General features: G+C 38.0%; 1 protein-coding gene across 4 annotated transcripts in view; it reads left to right on the plus strand.

Moving 5' to 3' along the window:
• FILIP1 (filamin A interacting protein 1) overlaps positions 1–21,712 on the plus strand; it is a 187,983-nt gene that overhangs the window by 107,091 nt on the left and 59,180 nt on the right. For all 4 annotated transcript variants that reach the window (XM_019442680.2, XM_053904716.1, XM_019442682.2 and 1 more), the window contains exons 3-4: positions 12,582–12,755; positions 20,129–20,307. In XM_019442680.2, coding sequence (XP_019298225.1) covers positions 12,582–12,755; positions 20,129–20,307 — 353 coding nt within the window. The remainder of the gene's footprint in view (positions 1–12,581; positions 12,756–20,128; positions 20,308–21,712) is intronic.

A 21,712-nucleotide genomic window follows, 5' to 3' on the forward strand; every position in this document is an offset into this window, starting at 1 on the left:
GGGAAGGGAAGGGAAGAGGAGAGGAGAGGAGAGGAGAGGAGAGGAGAGGAGAGGAGAGGAGAGGAGAGGAGAGGAGAGGAGAGGAGAGGAGAGGAGAGGAGAGGAGAGGAAAGGAAAGGAAAGGAAAGGAAAGGAAAGGAAAGGAAAGGAAAGGAAAGGAAAGGAAAGAGAAAATCACCTTTTATTGAGCACCTACGGTATTCCATAGGCACTATTAGGCACTTCCCATAGATTTCATTCTCATACAGACAGGAAAACTGAAGTTCAGGGCTAACTGGCCAAAGAGCACATCGCTATAGGAAACTGCACAGCCATGATTTGCCTGTTCGGCTCCCAAAGGGCAGGGCAATTAACATTTACCAAGGATCTTTACACATCAGCTCATGTGGTATCTGTGAGGTAGCTACTGCTATGGCCATTTTATGGGAGAAGAAATTGAGTTCAGAGAAGCTAACTAACTTACTTAAAGTCACACTAGCAGTAGTAGTGATAACGCACGTTTCTATCTCGAGATTCCCAAGCGCATGCTCTTTCAATACAACTCAATTGCTTGAGTTGTAGTAAAAAATAATCATAACACTAGTGCTCAGTTTACATCAAGAACTTGTTTAAAGATGAAAAACAAGTGTGTTGAAGAACCACATAAGAATATACATCTTCAGTGCACCAGAACAATTGATACTCAGAATGACCACCCCGAGTTCTTGAAAAGACGGTAACTTACATACATTATATTCTTTTAAGAGGAGAGAGACTTTATAATTCATTTGAGGATGCTCCTATTCCCAAGCCCTTAAAAAAAAAAAAAAAAAAAAAAAAAAACTCTAATGTTTAAAGTACTAACTCTTGATTACTTATCCCCAGTGTGATATTCCCTGTAGGTTAATAATGGCTGAGATTTTCTTGTATTTTTGTTTAAAATTTAAACTCTAGTTTTTCTAAGTTGGTCAAGTATGTGTTATAAACATAGAATTCATTAAAATCAGAGGCTGAAATGAATATATATAAAAAACATACCAAATCTGAAGGAACTCAATGATGTAGTCTTATCTTGTTGGATTGAAATATTTCCTCTTTTGAAAAAAATCTTACTTATATTTCCCAGCCCTCACCAGTCACAGGATAAAAATAAGATCAAAGAAACTAAGCTATCTTCTCCCTCTCCGGCCTCTACCCCCACCTGCTCTGTGGGAATGCCGGGCCCCCTTAGGTTCCTCCCATAATATGCTAGCAGTCCTCAGAGGATGACCCACACATTTTCTGCACACTCCTCTGGGCTACCATTTGGCATTTGCCATTTTGCCCTTGTTCCTACTCCATCCCACTGTGGTAATGATGGCCGCCCCTGTAAGTGCCTGCCTAAAGCATAGCCCACACTGTTGTCTCTTCTGTTTATATCAGCTGATGACTACTTGGAGGCCGCTCAGGCTGGTATCTACACTGAGAGCATAATGCTAGATAAATAGAGGGCTGCTCTTTCCTGCCTCCCCTCCCCCTTTACTACTGAAGCATGGTGTCTTGAATTCTAATTTACCAATTCCTCTTAGTTTTATTTAGGTCTTTTATGGCAGTCCCTCACCCTGAGACTCAGGCATGGCTTGAGGGAGGTGGGCTGGAGGAGAGTCTGAGTGACAGACACTATGCTGCACTCAGATTCACCCTTCCCCTCTGACCCTGCTTTATTGTCCTTCAACCAAAATGGTGCCCTTCCTCCCTTGGGATGAGTTCTTTCCCAGGAAGAGCCTCAGTTCCTCATGCAAATAGCCCTATGGCAAGGCCACCCTGCCAGTCAGTCCTCCAAACAGGATTATATTGCAAGATTTTGCTCATGCTTGAAAAATAACTTTTAGAGATAATCTAAAAAGGTGACAATCATAGAAAAAAGTAAAGAGGTGAAGAAAATGTAACTTAATAAGCAAAATTGTACCAGAGATGTCTATACAAAGATGTCTGGTGCCAGGTCTATTATAGATGCTTTACTGCCCTGGGTCTCATCTAGCTGGTTTTTGTTGAGGGGATTAAATTTATGGAGCTAGATAAACAACCACAGTGAGAAAATAATCATCTAATTGTGCCTTAGCAAAGGCTTCTTCCATAGTTTAAGGAATTCAGCTTTTCAACTTGTTCACAGAAAGCTGGACTCTTATCTGCTGGACTGATTACATACAGGGGTGGGCAGTTTAAAGGCTTTGCTGGAGTCTTTATTAACACTTAACAAAAAGCCTGTAGTGTTTTGGAATTTAAGAAATTATACACTGTAGCATCACAGCACTTCATGGGGGAACCTGTGACCTTATCTAGTTTCTAATCTGGGACACAGCAGCTGTTGTACTATTAATATCCCAATGTGTGTAAAAAGAAAAAAGAAGAAAACCACATAAGAAGTGAAAATGTATTTAAATCCATGGATGACTCTGACATTCAGCTAACTAAATCATAAGGAAAATATGACTGAATTTTTATAATTTATTGCATGGAATTTTACTTTTTTTTCCCTAAAGTGTTAATCTCTAAATAAAGGATTGGGAATGATTTTTCTTATTTGAATTATTTTGGGGGCAAACAAGGTACTCTTAATTTTTTTTCAATGTGGTAAAATATACATAATGTAAAATGTACCATTTTAACAATTTTTAAGTGTACAGTTCTTTGGCATCTTCCAAACCTGAAACCCTGTACCCATTAAAAAAAACTTTTTTATTTTACATTTATTTCTGTTTTTGAGAGACAGAGAAAGACAGACTTGAGTGGGGGAGGGGCAGAGAGAAGGAGACACAGAATCCGAAGCAGGCTCCAGGTTCTGAGCTGTCAGCACAGAGCCTGACATGGGTCTCAAACCCACGAACCAAGAGATTATGACCTGAGCTGAAGTTGAATGCTCAACTGACAGAGCCACCCAGGCACCCCTGAAACTCTGTGCTCATTAAACAAGTCTCTGTCTTCCTTTCCTCTCTGCCCTCAATAAGCACCATTGTTCTTTCTATCTCTGTCAATTTGACTATTCATATAAGTGGAATCATATAGCATTTGTCCTTTTGTGACTGGTTTGTATAACATCCTCAAGTTTCTTCCATGTTGTAGCACGTGTCAGGATTTCCTTCCTTTTAAAGGTCAATAATATTTGCATTGTGTATATATATCACATTTTATTTATCCTTTCATCCGTCAATGGGTTGTTTCTACCTTTTGGGTATTTCCAATAATGCTGCTATGAACATGATTGTCCCTGCTTTCAATTCTTTTGGGTATGTACCCAGAAATGGAATTGCTGGGTCATATGATAATGTACTTTTAGTTTGTTCAGGTACCACCATACTGTTTTCTATAGTGACATATATTTTACATTTTCATCAGCAGTGCACAATAGTTTACATTTTCTTCTACATCCTTGCCAATGTTAGTTATTTCCTGGTTTTTTTGTTTGTTTTTTTTTTTTATGATAGCCATCCTAATTGGTAAAAAGTGGTCTCTGACTGTGGTTTTGATTTGCATTTCCCTAATGACTAGTAACAACTGATCATTTTTTCATGTGCTTGGTGGCTATTTGAATATCATACTCAGAGAGATATCTATTTAAGTCCCTTGTCCATTTTTTAATCAGGCTGTTAGGTTTTTTTTTTTGTTTTTTGTTTTTTTGTTTTTGTCATTGAGTTGTAGGCATTCTTTGCATATTCTGGATGTTAATCTCTTAACAGATAATTGATATATGATTTGCAAATACTTTATCCCATTCTGAGTTGCTTTTCACTCTGTTGATTGTGTTCTTTGATACCAAAATTTTAAATTTTGTTGTAGTTTAATTGATCTACTTTTTCTTCTGTTGCCATGCTTTTGGTGTCACATATAAGTAATCAATGCAAAATCCAATATCATGAAGTTTTTCCCCTACAGTTTCTTCCAAAAGTTTCAGCTCTTCCATTTATATCTTTGATCATTTGGGGTTGATTTTTGCATATGGTGAAAGATAATGGCCGGACTTCATTCTTTTGCATGTGAATATTCAGTTTTCCCAACATCATTTGTTGAAAAAAACTGTCCTTTTCCCCATTGAATGGTATTGGCATTCTTACTGAAGATCATTTGATCATACATGTGAGGATTTATTTTTGTGTTCTCTATTCCATCCCACTGGTGTAGATGTCTGTATTTATGCCAGTACTACACTGTTTGATTACTGTAGCTTTCTAGTAAATTTGAAATCAGAAAGCCTGAAACCCCCAACATAATTCTTCTTCAAGATTGTTTTGGTTCTTTGGGGTCCTTTGAATTCCCCACTGCATTTTAGAATGCATTTTTTTTATTTCTGAAAAAGCATCATTGGGATTTTCCTTTAAAAGGTTCAAGCTATTATGTTGATAATAATAGCAAGTTTTAACATGAAAATAGCATCTGCTTTTAACATTTTAATGAAATCTTTCTTTTGGATGATATTCAGTCTAAAGTGCTAGAAAGGAGTGATCTTTCATAAACATAAGTATAGAGACTTTTAGGCACTATTGACCATATATTTATGGAAAGAAATTTCTCCAAAGAAACCAAAAGATACACTTTTAGTCCCAATGGCCATTTAAACTAACCATGTTTGAATTTTCTCCTTGTATGTTGTTATGTTACTAATCATGTTCACTTTGCTTTCTAAAATTCAGGAGAGAAAATGGATTTAATTTCGGTAGTAATAGCTAATATCATAAACTATGTAGCATTTTTTCTTCCACTATATTTATAGCTTATACCTAATAAGAGTAAATAGTATAATTCAATTTGTATGAGATTTAAAGATAGTCCATTTCCTGTTGCAACATTCTGGTAGAATGTACTGTTGTTCCTTATTCCGTTTACATATTTTCCTTTTGGAATAAACTTAAGAACAAAATGACTCCTAAATTGTAGACAAAAATGTCAGATGAAAGAGTAGAAGTTCACAAAATGTAATTGTTTAGATCTTTTAAACAAGGCTAAGTAGTTAAGGTTGTTCTGAGATTTTCAGTGCCAGTTTATGCCTCTTTGACTTCACATCATTTAATTTTACTTTACTTATTTGAACAAATATTTACTGAATTCTTATCATGTGAGCAGGCACTCTTAGTAGACACTGAAGACATGTCTTTGTCCTCAAAGCAGCTCACAGACTAAAAAAGAAATAGGCAGTAAACTAATAAATTGACTTACTTAAATAGACACAGAACATTGAATTGAGTTCCCAGAATAGGAAAGCATTAACAGGATGGGCATGCATTTGTCTTCCAGGACCATCTTTTCTAGAGTTCCTTGTCTTACTGAGGCAATAGGACCATATTTAGGTAGTTAACTAAATAATACAGAGAAGCAAGAGTGTTTAGGAACATTGATGTTCTGGCGTTCTTCCATAGACATAGAAATAGAAATAGATTTTTTCTTTCCTCAAAATGCATCCTCCATTTAAGGTCAGCAGCTCTTGGCAAGGAATGTCTTCTTCAAGGTGTGCAGTATCCATATGTAGGGACAGGCTTCTTAAGCTCTCCACCTAGATATGCTCCTTCTCAACCTAAGTGAGAGGACTGCCATGCTGGGGACCATGGTGGCATAGTCTAAGAATTCATCCCAAGTTGTCCATCTCAAGCAAATATTTTCTAAGTCCTAAACATTAAAGTGAATATTAAAATTGTGTTAATTTTTTAAAAAGTTTTAATCTACTTCCCACTCACCCAAGTCTTCAAGTAATTTTAGTGGTTCAGGAAGATATACCTTGTTTAGCTCGATTTTACCCTGTCCTCCGAGAGTCATATACATTCCCATTTTAGAAGTGTGGAAAAAGCTATGTCACATATACATAAGAACTAAGCACTTTTTACCACTCATTATGGGTTTTTCCCAAAGACTGAAGTCTCCCACAAGTTTAAAAATAGTTGAAATTGTCACCAGGCATAATCATCAATAATAGCATTTTGCCTTTAAAGGCAGCTAAGTTTTTTTTTAAAAAAATTTTTTTTTCAACGTTTTTTATTTATTTTTGGGACAGAGAGAGACAGAGCATGAACGGGGGAGGGGCAGAGAGAGAGGGAGACACAGAATCGGAAACAGGCTCCAGGCTCCGAGCCATCAGCCCAGAGCCTGACGCGGGGCTCGAACTCACGGACCGCGAGATCGTGACCTGGCTGAAGTCGGACGCTTAACCGACTGCGCCACCCAGGCGCCCCAAAGGCAGCTAAGTTTTGAAAACACCGTCACTGAAATTCATTTCCTGAGTATAGTTAAGTCCCCACTGGCTGCTGATTCCTAGATGCAGGGAAATTTTGGAATATCCAATCTCCTGTCCACTTTGTATTTGCCCTAGGATGACCACCTTATCCCAATTTTCCTGGGACTGTCCTGATTTTCTAAAGTCTAGCTTTGTGGGGCCCTACTCCTCTGAGTATCTGGCAAACTGGGACAGCTAATTACCCTTATTTGCCCAGAACTGGCAAACACTTCCAATAGTTTCCAGAGAGTCTCCTGGTTTAAGCTACTGGTCTGAAATGACCATGATTTTTTGGTGAAGAAGGATCAGTGGAACTAATAACATAGTGAGAACATGAGAAACCTCTGGGGCAAGCAAGTCCCTAGGAATTAGATGACCCTGCCCAGAAGACTGAGCTAACACAGCAGATATGTTAAGTGGTTTTAGTGCTAAATTGGCCTAACCATCTTAAAGCAGTGGTTTTTAAGTGCAGCTGTGCTTTAAAATCACCTGGAGAGAGGGGCACTGGGTGGCTCAGTAGGTTGAGCTTCTGACTTTGGCTCAGGTCATGATCTTACCGTTCATGAGTTTGAGCCCCACATTGGGCTCACTGCTGTCAGCACAGAGTCCCCTTCAGATCCTCTGTCCACCTCTCTCTCTGCCCGCCTCTCTCTCTGCCCCTCCCCTGCTCACACTCTCTCTCTCAACAATAAATAAACATTAAAAAAAATAAAATCACTTGTAGAGATATTTTATTTTATTCCAGTGTAACTGATGTATAATGTTATATTCATTTCAAGTGTACAATACAGTGATTCAATCATTCTATACATTATTCAGTGCTTATGAAGATAAGTGTACTCTTAAATCCCCTTCACCTATTTTATCCATCCCACTACACACCTCCCCTCAGGTAGCCATCAGTTCTCTATACTTAAGAGTCTCTCTTTAGTTTATCTCTTTTTCCCTTTGTTCATTTTTTTTTTCTTACCTTCCACATATGAGTGAAATCATATGGTATTTTTCTTTCTCTGATTTATTTCACTTAGCATTATACTCTCTAGATCCATCCATATTGTTGCAAATGCCAAGATTTCATTCTTTTTTATGGCTGAATAATTTTCCATTGTGTGTGTATGTGTGTGTGTGTGTGTGTGTGTGTGTGTGTGTGTGTGTATATATATATATATATATATATATATATATATATATATATGCCATTCTGGCTGGTGTGAGGTGATATCTCATTGTGATTTTGATTTGTATTTCCCTGATGATAGATGATGTTGAGCGTCTTTTCATGTAACTATTGGCCATCTGGATGTTTTCTTTGGAGAAATGTCCGTTCATGTCTTCTGCCTATTTTTTAATTGGATTGTTTGTTTTTGGGGGGTGTTGAGTTGTATCAGTTCTTTGTATATTTTGGATACTAGCCCTTTATTGGATATATCATTTGCAAATATCTTCCCCCAGTAGGTTGCCTTTTAGTTTTATTGATTGTTTCCTTCACCATGCAGAAGCTTTTAATTTTGATGAAGTCCCAATAGTTTATATTTGGTTTTGTTTCCCTTGCTTCAAGAGACATATCTAGAAAGATGTTGTTATGGCCAATGTCAGAGAAATTCCTGCCTGTGCCATCCTAGGATTTTTATGGTTTCAGGTTTCAGGTTTAGATCTTTAATCCATTTTGGGTTGATTTTTGTATATGGTATAAGAAAGTGGTCTATTCTCATTTTTTTGCATATGGCTGTCCAGTTTTCCCAACACCATTTTTAAAAAATACTGTCTTTTTCCCATTGCATATTCTTGCCTTCTTTGTCATAGATTAATTGGCAATATAAGTGTGGGTTTATTTCTGGATTCTCTACTCTGTTCCATTGATCTATGTGTCCATTTTTGTGCCAATACAATGCTGTTTTGATTACTACAGCTTTGTAGCCTATCTTGAAATCTGGGTTTGTGATACTTCCAGTTTTCTTCTTCCTTTTCAAGATTGCTTTAGCTATTCTAGGTCTTTCGTGGTTCCATACAAATTTTAGAATCATTTGTTCTAGTTCTGTGAAAAATGCTGTTGGTATTTTGATAGGAATTGCATTAAATCTGTAGATTGCTTTGGTAGTATGGACATTTTAACAACATTTGTTGTTCCAGTCCATGAGCATGGAATATCTTTCCATTGTTTGGGTCATCTTCAGTTTCTTTCATTGGTGTTTTATAGTTGTCGGAGTACAAGTCTTTCATTTCCCTGGTTAAGTTTATGCCTAAGTCTTTTTTTTTCGGTGCAATTATAAATGAGATTATTTTTTAATTTCTCTTTCTGCTACTTCATTATTAGTAAATAGAAATGCAACAGATTTCTCTATATTGATTTTGTCTCCTGTGACCTTACTGAATTCATTTATCCATTCTAGTAGTTTTTTTGTCAAGTCTTTAGAGTTTTCTATCTATAGTATCATGTTATCTACAAATAGTGAAAGTTTTACTTCTTCCTTACCAATTTAAGTGCATTTTATTTCTTTTTCTTGTCTGATTGCTGTGGTAAAGACTTCCAGTACTATGTTGAATAAAAGAAGTGAAAGTGGACATCCTTGTCTTGTTCTGATCTTTGAAGAAAATTTCTCAGTTTTTCACCATTGAGTATGGTTTTAACTGTGGGTTTTACAGAGATATTTTAAATCACATATCCTGGGCTGCACCAATATACCTGTTGATTTGGAATTTGTTCCTTTTTAACACCTTTAACAAGATGAATGATCTTTCCGGCACACACACCTGACCATGTTACTGTCTTGCTGCTTAAAAATTCTAAGGCTTCTTGCTATTCTATGAGAGAATGCAAACTCTACCTGGTTTATAAGGCTTTTCATGAGTTGTCCATTATTTATCACTCTGGACTTAGGTTGATCCAGCCCATGCATCTACATCTGTTTGGCTTTTGCCTACAGTTTTTCCTTGGCCAAGAGCACTCTTACCCTGACTCCCCTATTTTCTGGGCTCAAGTACTCATTGTGAGTTTTTTGGGTCACTTCCTCTATGAAGACTTTTCCTTCGCTTATATCCAAGTCAAGTGTATTTTTAGATGAAATCCTTAGCCCCCTGTATCTCCTCCATTCTAAGGCTTATCATGTCAATGCTTTCAATTATTTGTTCATATCCTTCCAGACTTTAACCTCTGAGGATTATATTTCCAACTACTGAACACAATGCATTGCTCAAAGTAAATGTGCACAAATATTTATTGAATGAATGATTGGATTTAACCCTTTTTTTGAAATATGCCACCTGTTGTGTCTCCACCTGTCCTGTGTCTTATTCTGCGTCCACCCCACCCTTATATCCCCCTCTCCCAGAAAAACCCAGATACCCTCTGTTGACTTTATACATGAATCACACACACTTACCTGTTGGTAGAGTAGCTCTTTGCTGCCCCCACATGTTTTTAATCAGTTCCTTATGCAGCCAGTTGAGACAACTTCTTGCTCCATCTAGTACAGTTTCAGTTCTGCAGGGACATCTTTGTTCTTGGCTTCCATATACCTCCCTTAGCACAGAGAGGAACATGTAGGATGGAATAGAAGACTGTGTCCCCTCTATGTCTGTTTTTATACCCTAATCTCGTATTTATTCTCCTTCATCATCAGGACTAAATAAATTGAACAATTTTATGTAGTCTCTTCCTCCTCTTCCCCCCCCCCCCCTTTCTTTTTTCTCTTGTCTAGAGTCCTCTTCAAAGTTTTCTTCCCTCTGGGTCCTTTTACATATATTTGAATACAGTGGTCTATTTAGTACCACTGCAGCACCCTAAGAATTTAACTACTTGCTTCTGATAAACCTTCTGTGTGAAAACAGTTAATGTTTAAGGACAGGAACTTTCTTACATTTTGAATTTTTATTCTTTTATACAAAAATTAAGAAGTTTCTCAAAATGGAGATATAAAGTGGTTTTATCCCCAAAATGTAGAATATTATTTACATAGATTGAATCATATTTAAAGTAGTTAAAAATTTATTGTGATTACATAGATATTTAATTAACCCATTGATTAAGCAGACACTGCAATAATAATGATTGATTACTATATTAAACTACTTTAAGTAGCAGTAATTTAAAGGCAACATTTGTATTCCTTCCAGGATTATTATAGCAGTTAAAAAGCTTTTAGTAAGTTCATGATGAATAGTGTGGTTTTAAATATACAATTCACAGTGCTATATCACCATAACCTCTTTTTCTTTAGTAATTAGTGCCTAGGGTAATTAAACTAAGAATGAAATATGTGGTATATGTAGCATATCACAATTTTAAAAAAATGTTTATTTATTTTGATAGAGAGAGAGAGAGGGAGAGAGAGAGAGAGAGAGAGAGAGAGAGAGAGAGAGAGAGAGAGAGAAAGAGGGCCCATTGGTGGGGGAGGGGCAGAGAGAGAGGGAGACACAGAATCTGAAATAGGCTCCAGGCTCCAAGCTGTCAGCACAGAGCCCGACATGGGGCTTGAACCCATGAACCGTGAGTTCATGACCTGAGCTGAAGTCAGTTGCCCAACCAACTGAGCCACCCAGGAGCTCCAGCATATCACAATTAATACAACTCAAGCATAAGCACATTTTACAGAAAGAAGAAAAAGGTGTTTCATATCAGTTGGAACAAAAGAAACTGTTTTCTTCTAAGAGAATTAAGATTTGTTCCAGAAGACAGATACTAACAATATTTACATATTTTTAAACCACATAGCTTCAACTTTTGAACTGAAATAGCTACCTATTTACATTTCTAAAAACTCCTTATTTACATTATCTGCCTGAAAACCAATAACCAATGACAGACCTTATGCTCCTTCAGTCTGCCACCATCTATATGGAGTTATGCCTTATATAAGAGTGCCTGGCAGAAGGGATAGATAGAGGTTGACATACAGCACTCTCTTTCCTTGCTAGGTAAGCTGCACTCTGACTCAGGGCTGTATGTCCTGGAGTGAGTGGGCACTTTTTTCTAAACTGCACAGAGATCCTGTACAGGATACCCTGACTGCATCTATGCTTATGTCCTTTCACTCCGCACGGAAACACATTGCCTTTCCATTAAATTATTTTCTAACTTTAACTTTCTCGTGAATTCTGAACTACTAGTTTCTTCAAAATTAATATTTTCCATTTTTTTGTGTGTTGAAATGAGCACATGTAAATGTGGCAAAGACAACTTGGGAAAAATCTGCAAATTCCAGTCTATTGACGTTTCTGTAATAAATTAGTCTTTAGCCATCTGGAATTAGATTAATTTGGAGACTATGAAAAGGCAGTAAAAGTGAGAAACCTCAAGAAAGACCAAACTTTATAATGGTCCTGTCCCAGGACTAACTAGTTAGCTCTGTTGTTTAGAATACTATGATAATGAGCCAGGTTATAATTTCAAATGCATAGTTAGTGTAACACAGGAGAAAACTCTATTCTATTGCCACAGACTGAAACTCTTGCCAACCAGATTGTTCTTTGGTAGAAGTTGGCATGAAGTCAGGATACTTTATACCCATCACCATTACTGGAAAAACAAGTATATGACCAGATGGGAGTCCATTTAGCAAATGCCATCTCCATCATAACTAGAAAATTCATCACTATTAACCAGTAGAAAATATATCCAGAGGTATTTGCATTATGTAATGAGTTCCAGAGTAAATATGATATAAAACCTATAATCATCTGGTTTTCTCAAGAGCTTAACAAAGTGCTGAAGTTTTGCTGAGAAACCCAAAGAACAACCTTGACCCCACCAATCTGACTCATGTGATTGGCTGTCTGGATGTTAGAGGAGTTAAATGTCACCTTTGGTGTGAATATATTAAATTGAAAAGCTCAGCCCAGCATCAAGTGAATTCTGAACCATGTGTTTCTGCGCAAAATGAATCACCTGACGGGAAACAGGACATCACTAATAAAGGCTGTTTTTGTTAATTACACACAGAGTTATAACTAGAATGGGGAGAGCAGGGTGCTATTTCAAACCAGATTTGAATTCTTCATTGAGAGTATACATAGAAAACTAGAAAATTTCAAATTGTCCTTGACCTCATGTGCACTGAAATGGGATAAGTATCCCAGGTGCCCTTGATTCAAAAGCGCTCAGAATCTTTTCTACTTAGATAAAGCAATTTTTGTGTAGTTAATATTAGCACAAACCCTTTTTCTGCTTGTCTGCTTCCTAGCAACCTGAAGCAGAGTATCTGCTTGCCAATCTGCTTTTGATAAAAAATAAGAACAAAATACCCAGTGAATTTGCCAATAGCCCCGAAGAGATGGGGATGTGTTCAATAAGCTTTGTGTTGATTTTGTGAGTCTGGCATGTGATTTATGTTGTCGACTGTCTGACCTTGCTGCACTCTACCCACAGGCCAGGGAAGATGTGATCCATATGCTGAAGACGGAGAAAACCAAGCCTGAGGTTCTGGAGGCTCATTACGGGTCTGCAGAACCAGAGAAAGTGCTCCGAGTCCTGCACCGAGACGCCATCCTAGCCCAGGAGAAATCTATAGGAGAAGATGTCTATGAGAAACCAATTTCAGAGGTAAAAATACAACATCAACAAGTCCCCCTATAGAAGGGTACCTCAGAGTGATAGCTTCACATTCTTCCATTTTACAAGCTCTAACATTTTCTTTCAAAGGTGAAATTTTTATGACACACTAATATTGAAGTAAAGTGTAATTACATAACTCATGAATTACAGTGGATACATTTCGATGATAAGAATTTTGGAAGCATTTCCTTAAATATACTTAAAGCCTAAAATATATTTCTCATGTGATTATGCTAGTTACAGGCTCTTGCAGCCTGTTATTCTTTCACTGCTTTCAGAGGTGATGTGTGCAAAAATTTGAAGTGCTTCTCAGATTTGGCATAGAGTTGTGAAGATCATTATCAAACTGGTAAAAGAAAATTAAATTGATTCTTGATATTATGTTGATGGATATTTTATTATTGATATTTATAAAGGTACTGTGTTTTAGTATCTTATAGACTATCATAATTAAATGGTCTCATGTGAGTTGAGGCATACAATGGTTGAGGCAAAATCCCAATGGAATGCTTAGGGTAATTCTTTAAGATGAAAGGAAACCTAAGAAGGCTGTATTTAATCATTTTTATATAATATTGTGTTAGGAACTATTTACTATTGTTATTGATTTCCTATGATACTACATGTTAAAAGTATTCCCACATTGTAGTAGAAGTTAGAGGCTGAATTATGGAAATGGATGCTGGATCTAGCCATATTAACTCTTCAGAATTCATGTAAAAAATTCATAGATGTAAAATTAGTATCATAAATGAAAAAAAGAACACAGAAATTAAAAGTCTGAAGCAACTGATCATAATTTAACTTTTATCTTATGTCAAGTGTTTGTAGCAGCTCAGTTTGACAGATCTCAGATGCGATCTGCTTACACAGTATTTACAACAGATTGATGGTCCCATAATTATCTAATTTCTGCAACAAGGATAAGCCAGAGCTCTTGTTTTCATCTTTGCCTAAAATATTAAGAGATGATTTATGATGGAATGCAGTCAACTGGCTGGATCCACTTTCATGTTTGAGAGCCATGGTTACTAGCTGCATATGGCTTTGGGTGGGTCACTTCAGCTCTCTAAGCTTATTACCTTATCTGTCAGGTGGGAGTAACAAGAGTGCATATCTCAGAGTTGTTGTGAGGATTACATGAAGCAATGCCTGTAAAACTTTTAACACAGTGTCTGGTACATACTAGGTACTCAACAAATACTAACCATTAACATTTGCTGGGATGATATTTGCTGGCATGATACTTGCTTACACCTTTAACTAGTTCCAAACTTGGAGGGGTTTGAGGAGGAAAGACATAATGAAGTCAAAATATTCATTAAATATTATTATGATAACCACCGGATTGGAGAACTCAGTTTGGATAAATTATATCATTTAGGTTTCCTAATTCTTTTCCCTCAAGTTAGAGCTTGGGATGACACCTCAAAGGAGAGATAGATCTGCAAATCTCATACACTTACCCAAAATCAATGCCTCTAATCCACTGAGTTATATGGAAAGTACACAAAGAGAAGAATTTCTGACCTACCTTCAGAAAGTAGGCCTAACCCAAGTGTTCCTATCTCATGGACAGAGTTGTGGAGAAGAACATACCCACCCTGTGGGTGGTCCTGTTAGAACTAAGTTGGGCATGCTTTTTGACTTCTTTCTCCCCTCAACTCACAGTTGGAAGAGTTTTCCTCCCTTAGAGAGGAGTAAGGAGGTAGAGAGAAGGACAGGAACTACTTTTCCCAATGCTGACAAAATGGTGAAGTCCTGCTTTGTAGGAGAAATAGAATGCTAGAAAGAGAAAAGATTTATCTTGTATCTACACATTTTGGGTCTCTTAACCTTTTGAACTTAACAATCAAGTTGTCATTATCAAGGAGCAGGAGTCCTTCTTCCAACTTCATGAGGCAAGGATACCAGTACAATCACTGTTCTGATAGCCTCCTAGGACTATGAGCAGATAGTCTAGCTCTTCTTAGAAGCTATCCTGCACCTCAAGCCAAAAACCCACTGCTCATTTTAATTTGCATACCAGATTAGGCCCAGCTAGGTTATTCAATGGAATTTATCAGAGGTTAAACAATGAACCCCATGTGGTGGATCCCTCTCATTTGCCAAATATCTGGGGAGAAATTAAGCAGCAAATATTAAATCCCCCTGAGCTTCTTTGTGAATTAAAGTCCAGGATATCAAAATTCATAATTCTTCAGCAAAATTCCAAAGAAATCAAGGTTTCAGTTTCTTTCCTTCCCAAATTCTTATTCTGCTTAGCTTGAGGGATCTTAATCTTATGCATTTTCAAAGTTTAATTAATATACCCTAAAGCCCCCCTATTCCCCTTTTATCAAAGTGTCCAAAGACTTATTAGGACACATGGAATTATCATAATACCAACCTCACACTCATAAATTTAAAAAATGCAAGAAAATCCTCAGTTCCATGGTCAATTTATCTCAAGCAAAATGACTCAGCATAATGCAGGCCCATGTTACTCTTAGCAAGACTGAAGTAGAGACTTAGGGGATGTCTAAGGGAAGGAAGATAGGCAGAGAAAATCTTTAATTACAACAGGATTCTGGTCAGCCTGGGGCAGTTGTCCACATCAGACAGAGCCTGTTACCATCAAAGGTTAGTAATAATAGAAACTAGGGGCGCCTGGGTGGCTCAGTTGGTTGGGTGACCGACTTCGGCTCTGGTCATGATCTCACAGTCTGTGAGTTTGAGCCCTGCATCGGGCTCTGTGCTGACAGCTCAGAGCCTGGAGCCTATTTCAGATTCTGTGTCTCCCCCTCTCTCTATCCCTCCCCTGCTCACGCTCTGTGTCTCTCTGTCTCTCAATAATAAATAAACGTTAAAAAAATTTTTAAAAATAATAATAGAAACGGTGAACCCTAGGTTGGGGGGAGGAATCTGTTTGCATGCACTATCCTTGCCTTCAGTGAGTGGCATTTAAAACATACCTGTCTTTTCAAAAGTTTAGGGATTTGCAGTGGTCACCTTCTCTGTACCTAGGTTTTGTTTTAGGTTCTCTATTTTTCTGCCTGCATGTTTAAAACCTCTTTAATTATTTTCTTTTTTTCTTCAGTAAGAAGACTCAACTGAGTCTTTGTTTTGTTTTGGTTTTGTTTTTTAAATGTTTATTTATTTATTTTGAGAGAGAGGGAGAGAAACTGAGCAGAGGAAGGGCAGAGAAGGAAAGGAAGAGAGAATCCTAAGCAGGCTCCATGTTGTCAGTGCAGAGCCTGACGTGGGGCTCAAACTCACAAACTGTGAGATCATGACCTGAGCCAAAATCAAGAGTCAGATACTCTACCAGCCTAGCCACCCAGGGACCCTTGTTTTTGTTAACATTTTGACTAGTTTCTTCAAGTGGTCCCTTCTTTTTCTCACTGTTTTATGGATCTTATAGTGGTTTTTATTTGTTTGCTTCTTTTTCCTTATGCTTTCTGACCCAGACATTAGTTTTCCTAATATTACCTTCTGTGTTCTGTATTATGTGCTAGAAGTAAAATCAAGGAGTTATGAACCTTCCAAGAAGATACTTTAGTCAAGGCAAATCTTACCTACATTTATGTCCTTGAGTTGGATAATCCTCACTGAAGGATGAGTCTTTCCTCATTTCACTTCATCCCAAGTTTGGACTGTTTATGCTACTGTCCTACGTGAATACCCCTTTGTTTGTCTCATCTTTCCGCCAAACTCTACATCTTTATGTTTCTTGAGCATGTTCACTCAGGGCCCATAAATATTAGTGGGCACCTTGAAACTCACCAAATAATGCTTCAAATTTTCTACCTTGATCTTCTCAGAATTTAATTCTTAAATCAGTCTATATTTTATGTATCTACTTTGAAAAGCTGTGGCAGCCTTCAAGAGAATGGCTCCCAACTGATCTCATGAAGAACTGTCTGCAATTATTTTATAGCATGCTTCTTAAACATTTCCTGGATCCCAGTACCTTTTCTATGGGGGGAGTCACATTGCTCTGTTGTCTCTGCTCTCCTATCTGTACTTCCTCTGGACACTCATTCTTATCCAATAATGACTAAAATATCTCCCTTCTGTATAGCCCTATCTTTAAGAGCACTTAGATCCATTTCTCTTTTGTGTAAGTCCAGTTTGGCCTTTAAGACATCATGTTTCCTCTTTAGTAGATTTCTGTCTTCCTAAATCCCTTAATACTTCTCCACTTAGTATTATCTGCTGATAACAGGGCTAAAATCACTTCCTGAACCATGATTCTTTTGTCTAAAACACGCTGAAATTTCTCTCCATCTCAAGTCCTCAAACTTCTCCATCAACTTGATTTAGTAGAATAAGACTTCCAGGTATACTCTCCCTAGTAAATTTTGGCCTTTGGTGTTATGATGATCTCATTCAATTTTCCTTCCACCTGTCCAAGTGGGAGCTATATTTCTAAAGTAATAGGTTCCCATTTCACTTTCACTGTTCATTAATAAAAGCAAGCATTCCTCTATGGTTGAGCCACAGTTTGGATCCTGAAAACCAAAAGTCATGGACATAGTATACATGATTAATGAATCTACAGAGCCATAGTTATGGGAGCTGGTCTTCCGAGCTTCTAGACAAGCCACATAGACCTGAGAGGTTAGCCCACCTCAGTTCTCTCCTGGGAGCTCTATGTAATTCCAAACAAAATGACAAGACACAGGTCTTGTACAGCTGATATTTTGCTACCTATGTTGGTTCTTACATCTGGAATTTAAAATTAAAAGCTAGATCCTCACACACTAATGATTTATTACTAAAGAGGAATTTGCTACCTTTACAGTTTAATGTCTGGGTCTGCAGTGAAAATCAATGCACACACCAGTGTCTCGGCATCCTTTCAATGCATTAAGAGACAAAAAGACTATCCTTGTGATTATGTAATCATTGCTGGGGTCAAGCTCTGCTACTGTAGGTTAGTGGAACATTGCCGACTGAGACCCCAGCAACTACTCCAGTTGGCTAGCCCCAGGATTGTAGCTGCTGAGAGCAACCAATCTCAAAGGCCCACATGGGCAGAATATATTAGAGCTAAGGCCTATCTTCTACCTAAGCTGCCTTAGAACACTTAATATCAAAATACGCTGTTTTTCTCCAGATGCCCTTACAATGTGTATCTTTCTGAATAGCTTAGCTATCCAATTAATAATGCCCCCATCTTCCCCTCAAGAGTTCCTTGAAGGCATTGAGGGATAACTGCAAAAGTTGGATAGATGAGTTGAAGCTTGTAATCGTATTGGTCTGAATAGATAAGTGAACAAACACCACTGGGCTTTCTATTACTTTACTCCTAGTCTTTGGAGAAACCACTCGAAGGAGATTTGGGGCCTTCAGAGCATGATGTACCATTTTATGGCAGGCAGAGTAAAAAAATAAGAAATAAAAAGGCTGAACTGCTTATGCCTAGTTTCCTATCCCAAATACAAGTTTCAAATAAGTCACCCCTCCTTCCTTAGGGAAGTGGGGGCGGGTATGAAGAAGCAGGCAGAAGTTGCTCTTCCAAATACTTTCAAAAGGAAGGAGAGTCCTATGATAAGTAGAAAGGATCAAAAAAGGGAAAGAGCTGCTCTTTCTACATTGATGATGATGATGATGATGATGATGATGATGATGGTATTTTAGAAATGCTTGACACATTCTATAATGTATGATGAAAATCACATTGTAGAAAGATAGGAGAGTTCCTGAGGGAGAATATTTTATAGTAGGGAGATATTCCAATGAAGGAACTCTCTCGTATAAGATTACATAAATCTATCAGAACACACAAAAGTACCATTTGGTAATCCCTGATGATATCAAATGTATCATTTGATGGTATCAGCCACCAGTTAACCTGGGCTTCTCTACCAGTCTGTCTGATCCCCTGCTCTTTGGCAAAGGGGGGATGAAAATCTGATCGGAAACACTGAGGATTATCAGGACAGTATCTTTTATCTGGGGCCCCAGAAATGATCTATTCACAATGGAGATATCATGCAACTGTAGAGGGAAACTTAGATCTTCCATATGACTAAGGGACAAACATGGAGAACCCAGGGAAAGAATTCAGATGCTGACACCCATGGAGTGACCCCATTAGATTTTAGGGAGTAAATAGTAGATTGAGAATGGATTTTAAATATGTCTGTTTCAATGAAAACAGTGATTCTCAGCTTGGGGTGAATGGCAGTGGAAGTGTTTTGCCCTCCAAGAGACATTTGGCGATTTCTGAGGACAGGTTTGTCACAACTAGAGGCAGCTCTGCTGGCATCTGGGGGGTAGAGACCAAAGATGCTGCTACACATTCTCCAATGCACAAAACAACCACGCAAAATAAAGAATTATTTGGCCCAAACTGTCAGTAGTGCTAAAGTTGAGAAACCCTGAACTGCAGTTTGAATAGGAGAACAGGATAGGGAACTATCAATATTATAAAATTTGGTCCAACTTAACAAACATTTACTGAACACTTACTTTGTTCTAGGCACTGTGCTTGACACTAGGGACTAAAAACATAATCAAGGCACCCCTTAAAGATCTTTTAGCCTGGGGGTGCCTGGGTGGCTCAGTCAGTTAAGTGTCTGACTCTGGATCTTGGCTCAGGTCATGATCTCCCAGGGAGTTCATAAGATCCAGCCATAGGTCAGGCTCTGTGCTGATAGCTGGGAGCCTGCTTGAGATTCTGTCTCTCCCTCTCTCTACCCCTCTCCTGCTCGTGCATGTGCACGTGTTCTCTCTCTCTCTCTCAAAATAAATAAACAAACTTAAAAAACAATAAAAAAAAAGATAGCCTGGTCAGAGAAATAGGCACAAAAAGTCCTGTAATAATATTTGATAACATCTCCTTTAGTCTGAGGTATGTGCTCTCTATAAGTTCTGAAATCCTCCCTCTATTTAGCATACTTGAAAAGAGCGGACTGTGGATCCTTCCTATACATTTCCTAGAAATGCAAGTAACTGCAAGTCTTAAAAACAGATTGTGATTATGGTAATTACTTCCCACAGGAGAAGTTTGGTATATGTACATGCTGAGCTCTTAATTTTTCTGAGATCAGGAGGGCCGTTATCCTCTTTCTAAGTATAGGGTTTTATGTCATCTCACTAAAATAGTGAAAGAGTTTGTTCTCTTTCAAGTTTAGGAACCATACATCTGTCCACAGAAAAAGGGCCAGAAGGCCAGAAGTTACTGCAGCCTTATTATGGCTAGTTTACAAAGCCAGTTGGCCTAGACAAAATGAGGGAATGGGGAAAATGGCAGAGAACACCAGACTCAATGTTCTCTCTTTCAGATAATAAATCAGTAGACTAATGTAATATTTTGAGTCATATGCAAATCAAATAAAATATTAAGCTCTTTCCCATGTTTGTTTACTCAGCTGGACAGACTTGAGGAAAAACAGAAAGAAACCTACCGGCGCATGCTAGAGCAGCTGCTGCTGGCAGAGAAGTGTCACAGGCGCACCGTGTACGAGTTAGAGAGCGAGAAGCACAAACACACTGACTACATGAACAAGAGCGACGACTTCACCAACCTGCTGGAGCAGGAGCGGGAGAGGTAATGAGCACCACACTGAGATGGCCCAGTCCTTTCATCTCTGTCCCTCCTGCCTGGGGTCACACGCCAATCCAGTGACACCACAGACAGGTGCCCGGATTCTAACTCTAATTTCTGAGTGGTTGGTGACCTGAATGAGTCAGATTTTTATCTGGAATTGTTCATATGAATATGTTTGGGGGTGCACAGAGTGGGACACCAGATTCCTGCTAGCATGGTGAGAGCCATAAAAGCATAAAGCTGGAAACAAACTCCGGGGAGCTTATATCTGATCAGTGAAGCCACCTACATCTGAAAAGCTCTCTCCCGATTTCCTTCTATGGGAAATAATCTACTTTTTTTTTCCTTTGAGGTTGAAACCCACTTAGTCAGGAAGACAAATTATGAAGCTTAACCATTTAAAATTGAATCCTGTTCATTCTTAATACCACTATAGAAAGTCTTAATATTTGGTTGTGTATAAAGTACTTAACAACTAGAGCTACCTGCTTTCTAAGGGTTGCATAACTCTTAAAACACGGTGTAAAAAAAGGAGCCAAACCAAAACAAAACAAAACAAAAACTCTGCATGTGGAGCATGGATATCTGTCCTGGCAGGTAGTTTTCTCAGACCAGGGATCACCACGTTTGATGTAGAGACTCCAAACTGAAAAGCTTTGTAATTAACTTTTCTATACTCTCCAGTTTTTTCAGCATCTTCTCTTTAGTTTATTCTCTTTTTCTTTCCTCAGCTGAATGTATGTCTGTGAATTCCACAATCTTTGAAACCAGTGACATCCAAGCCTGATGCTTGGAGTTACCGAGCGTGTCTGCTTCTGTATTTAGGACTTGCAAATTAAGAGCCACTTGGGAACAGCTTTACTAATCCCAGCTTTATTATATACTTAGTTACAAGAAAGAGACCTGGTTTTCCTAGATTAGTTTGCTTATAAGAAAAAGCTGTCACAAGAAGAGTAAATAAAAGCATGAAACAAGTTTTTGTTAAATTTTTAAAAATTATTGGTAAGTTTTACTTATTATTGGACTTGGCACATCCCTTGGGGAAGGAGAAATGGTAAAGAGAACAATGGCTGGAGTGTTGCATACCAATACTCTCAGTTTACGGCTTAAGCCTGTCTTCTGCTCCTGGAAGCTAAGGTTTATCAGCTTTGTATTTGAACAAACAGATGGTCTAATGTGACTTTGTTTTGGACAACCACACAGTGAGAATAAACTCCACCTCCTCAGTCTCTGCGAACTTCCCAACCTCAAGCACAGATCTTGCAAACAGGGTTCTAAGGGCAGTGTAAATTGTGAATCTCTACAACAGCCATCTGGTTAGATGTTCTGTGTTGGAATGTGGTCAGGTAAAGGAGTAGCAATTTGTTTGATAGTGACTTCTTAAAAGATCTGAAATCAAATAATT

The sequence above is a fragment of the Panthera pardus genome, unplaced genomic scaffold (assembly GCF_024362965.1).
Source record: "Panthera pardus isolate Hobbes unplaced genomic scaffold, ASM2436296v1 HiC_scaffold_17, whole genome shotgun sequence".
In the NCBI taxonomy this organism is placed as follows: Eukaryota; Metazoa; Chordata; class Mammalia; order Carnivora; family Felidae; genus Panthera; species Panthera pardus.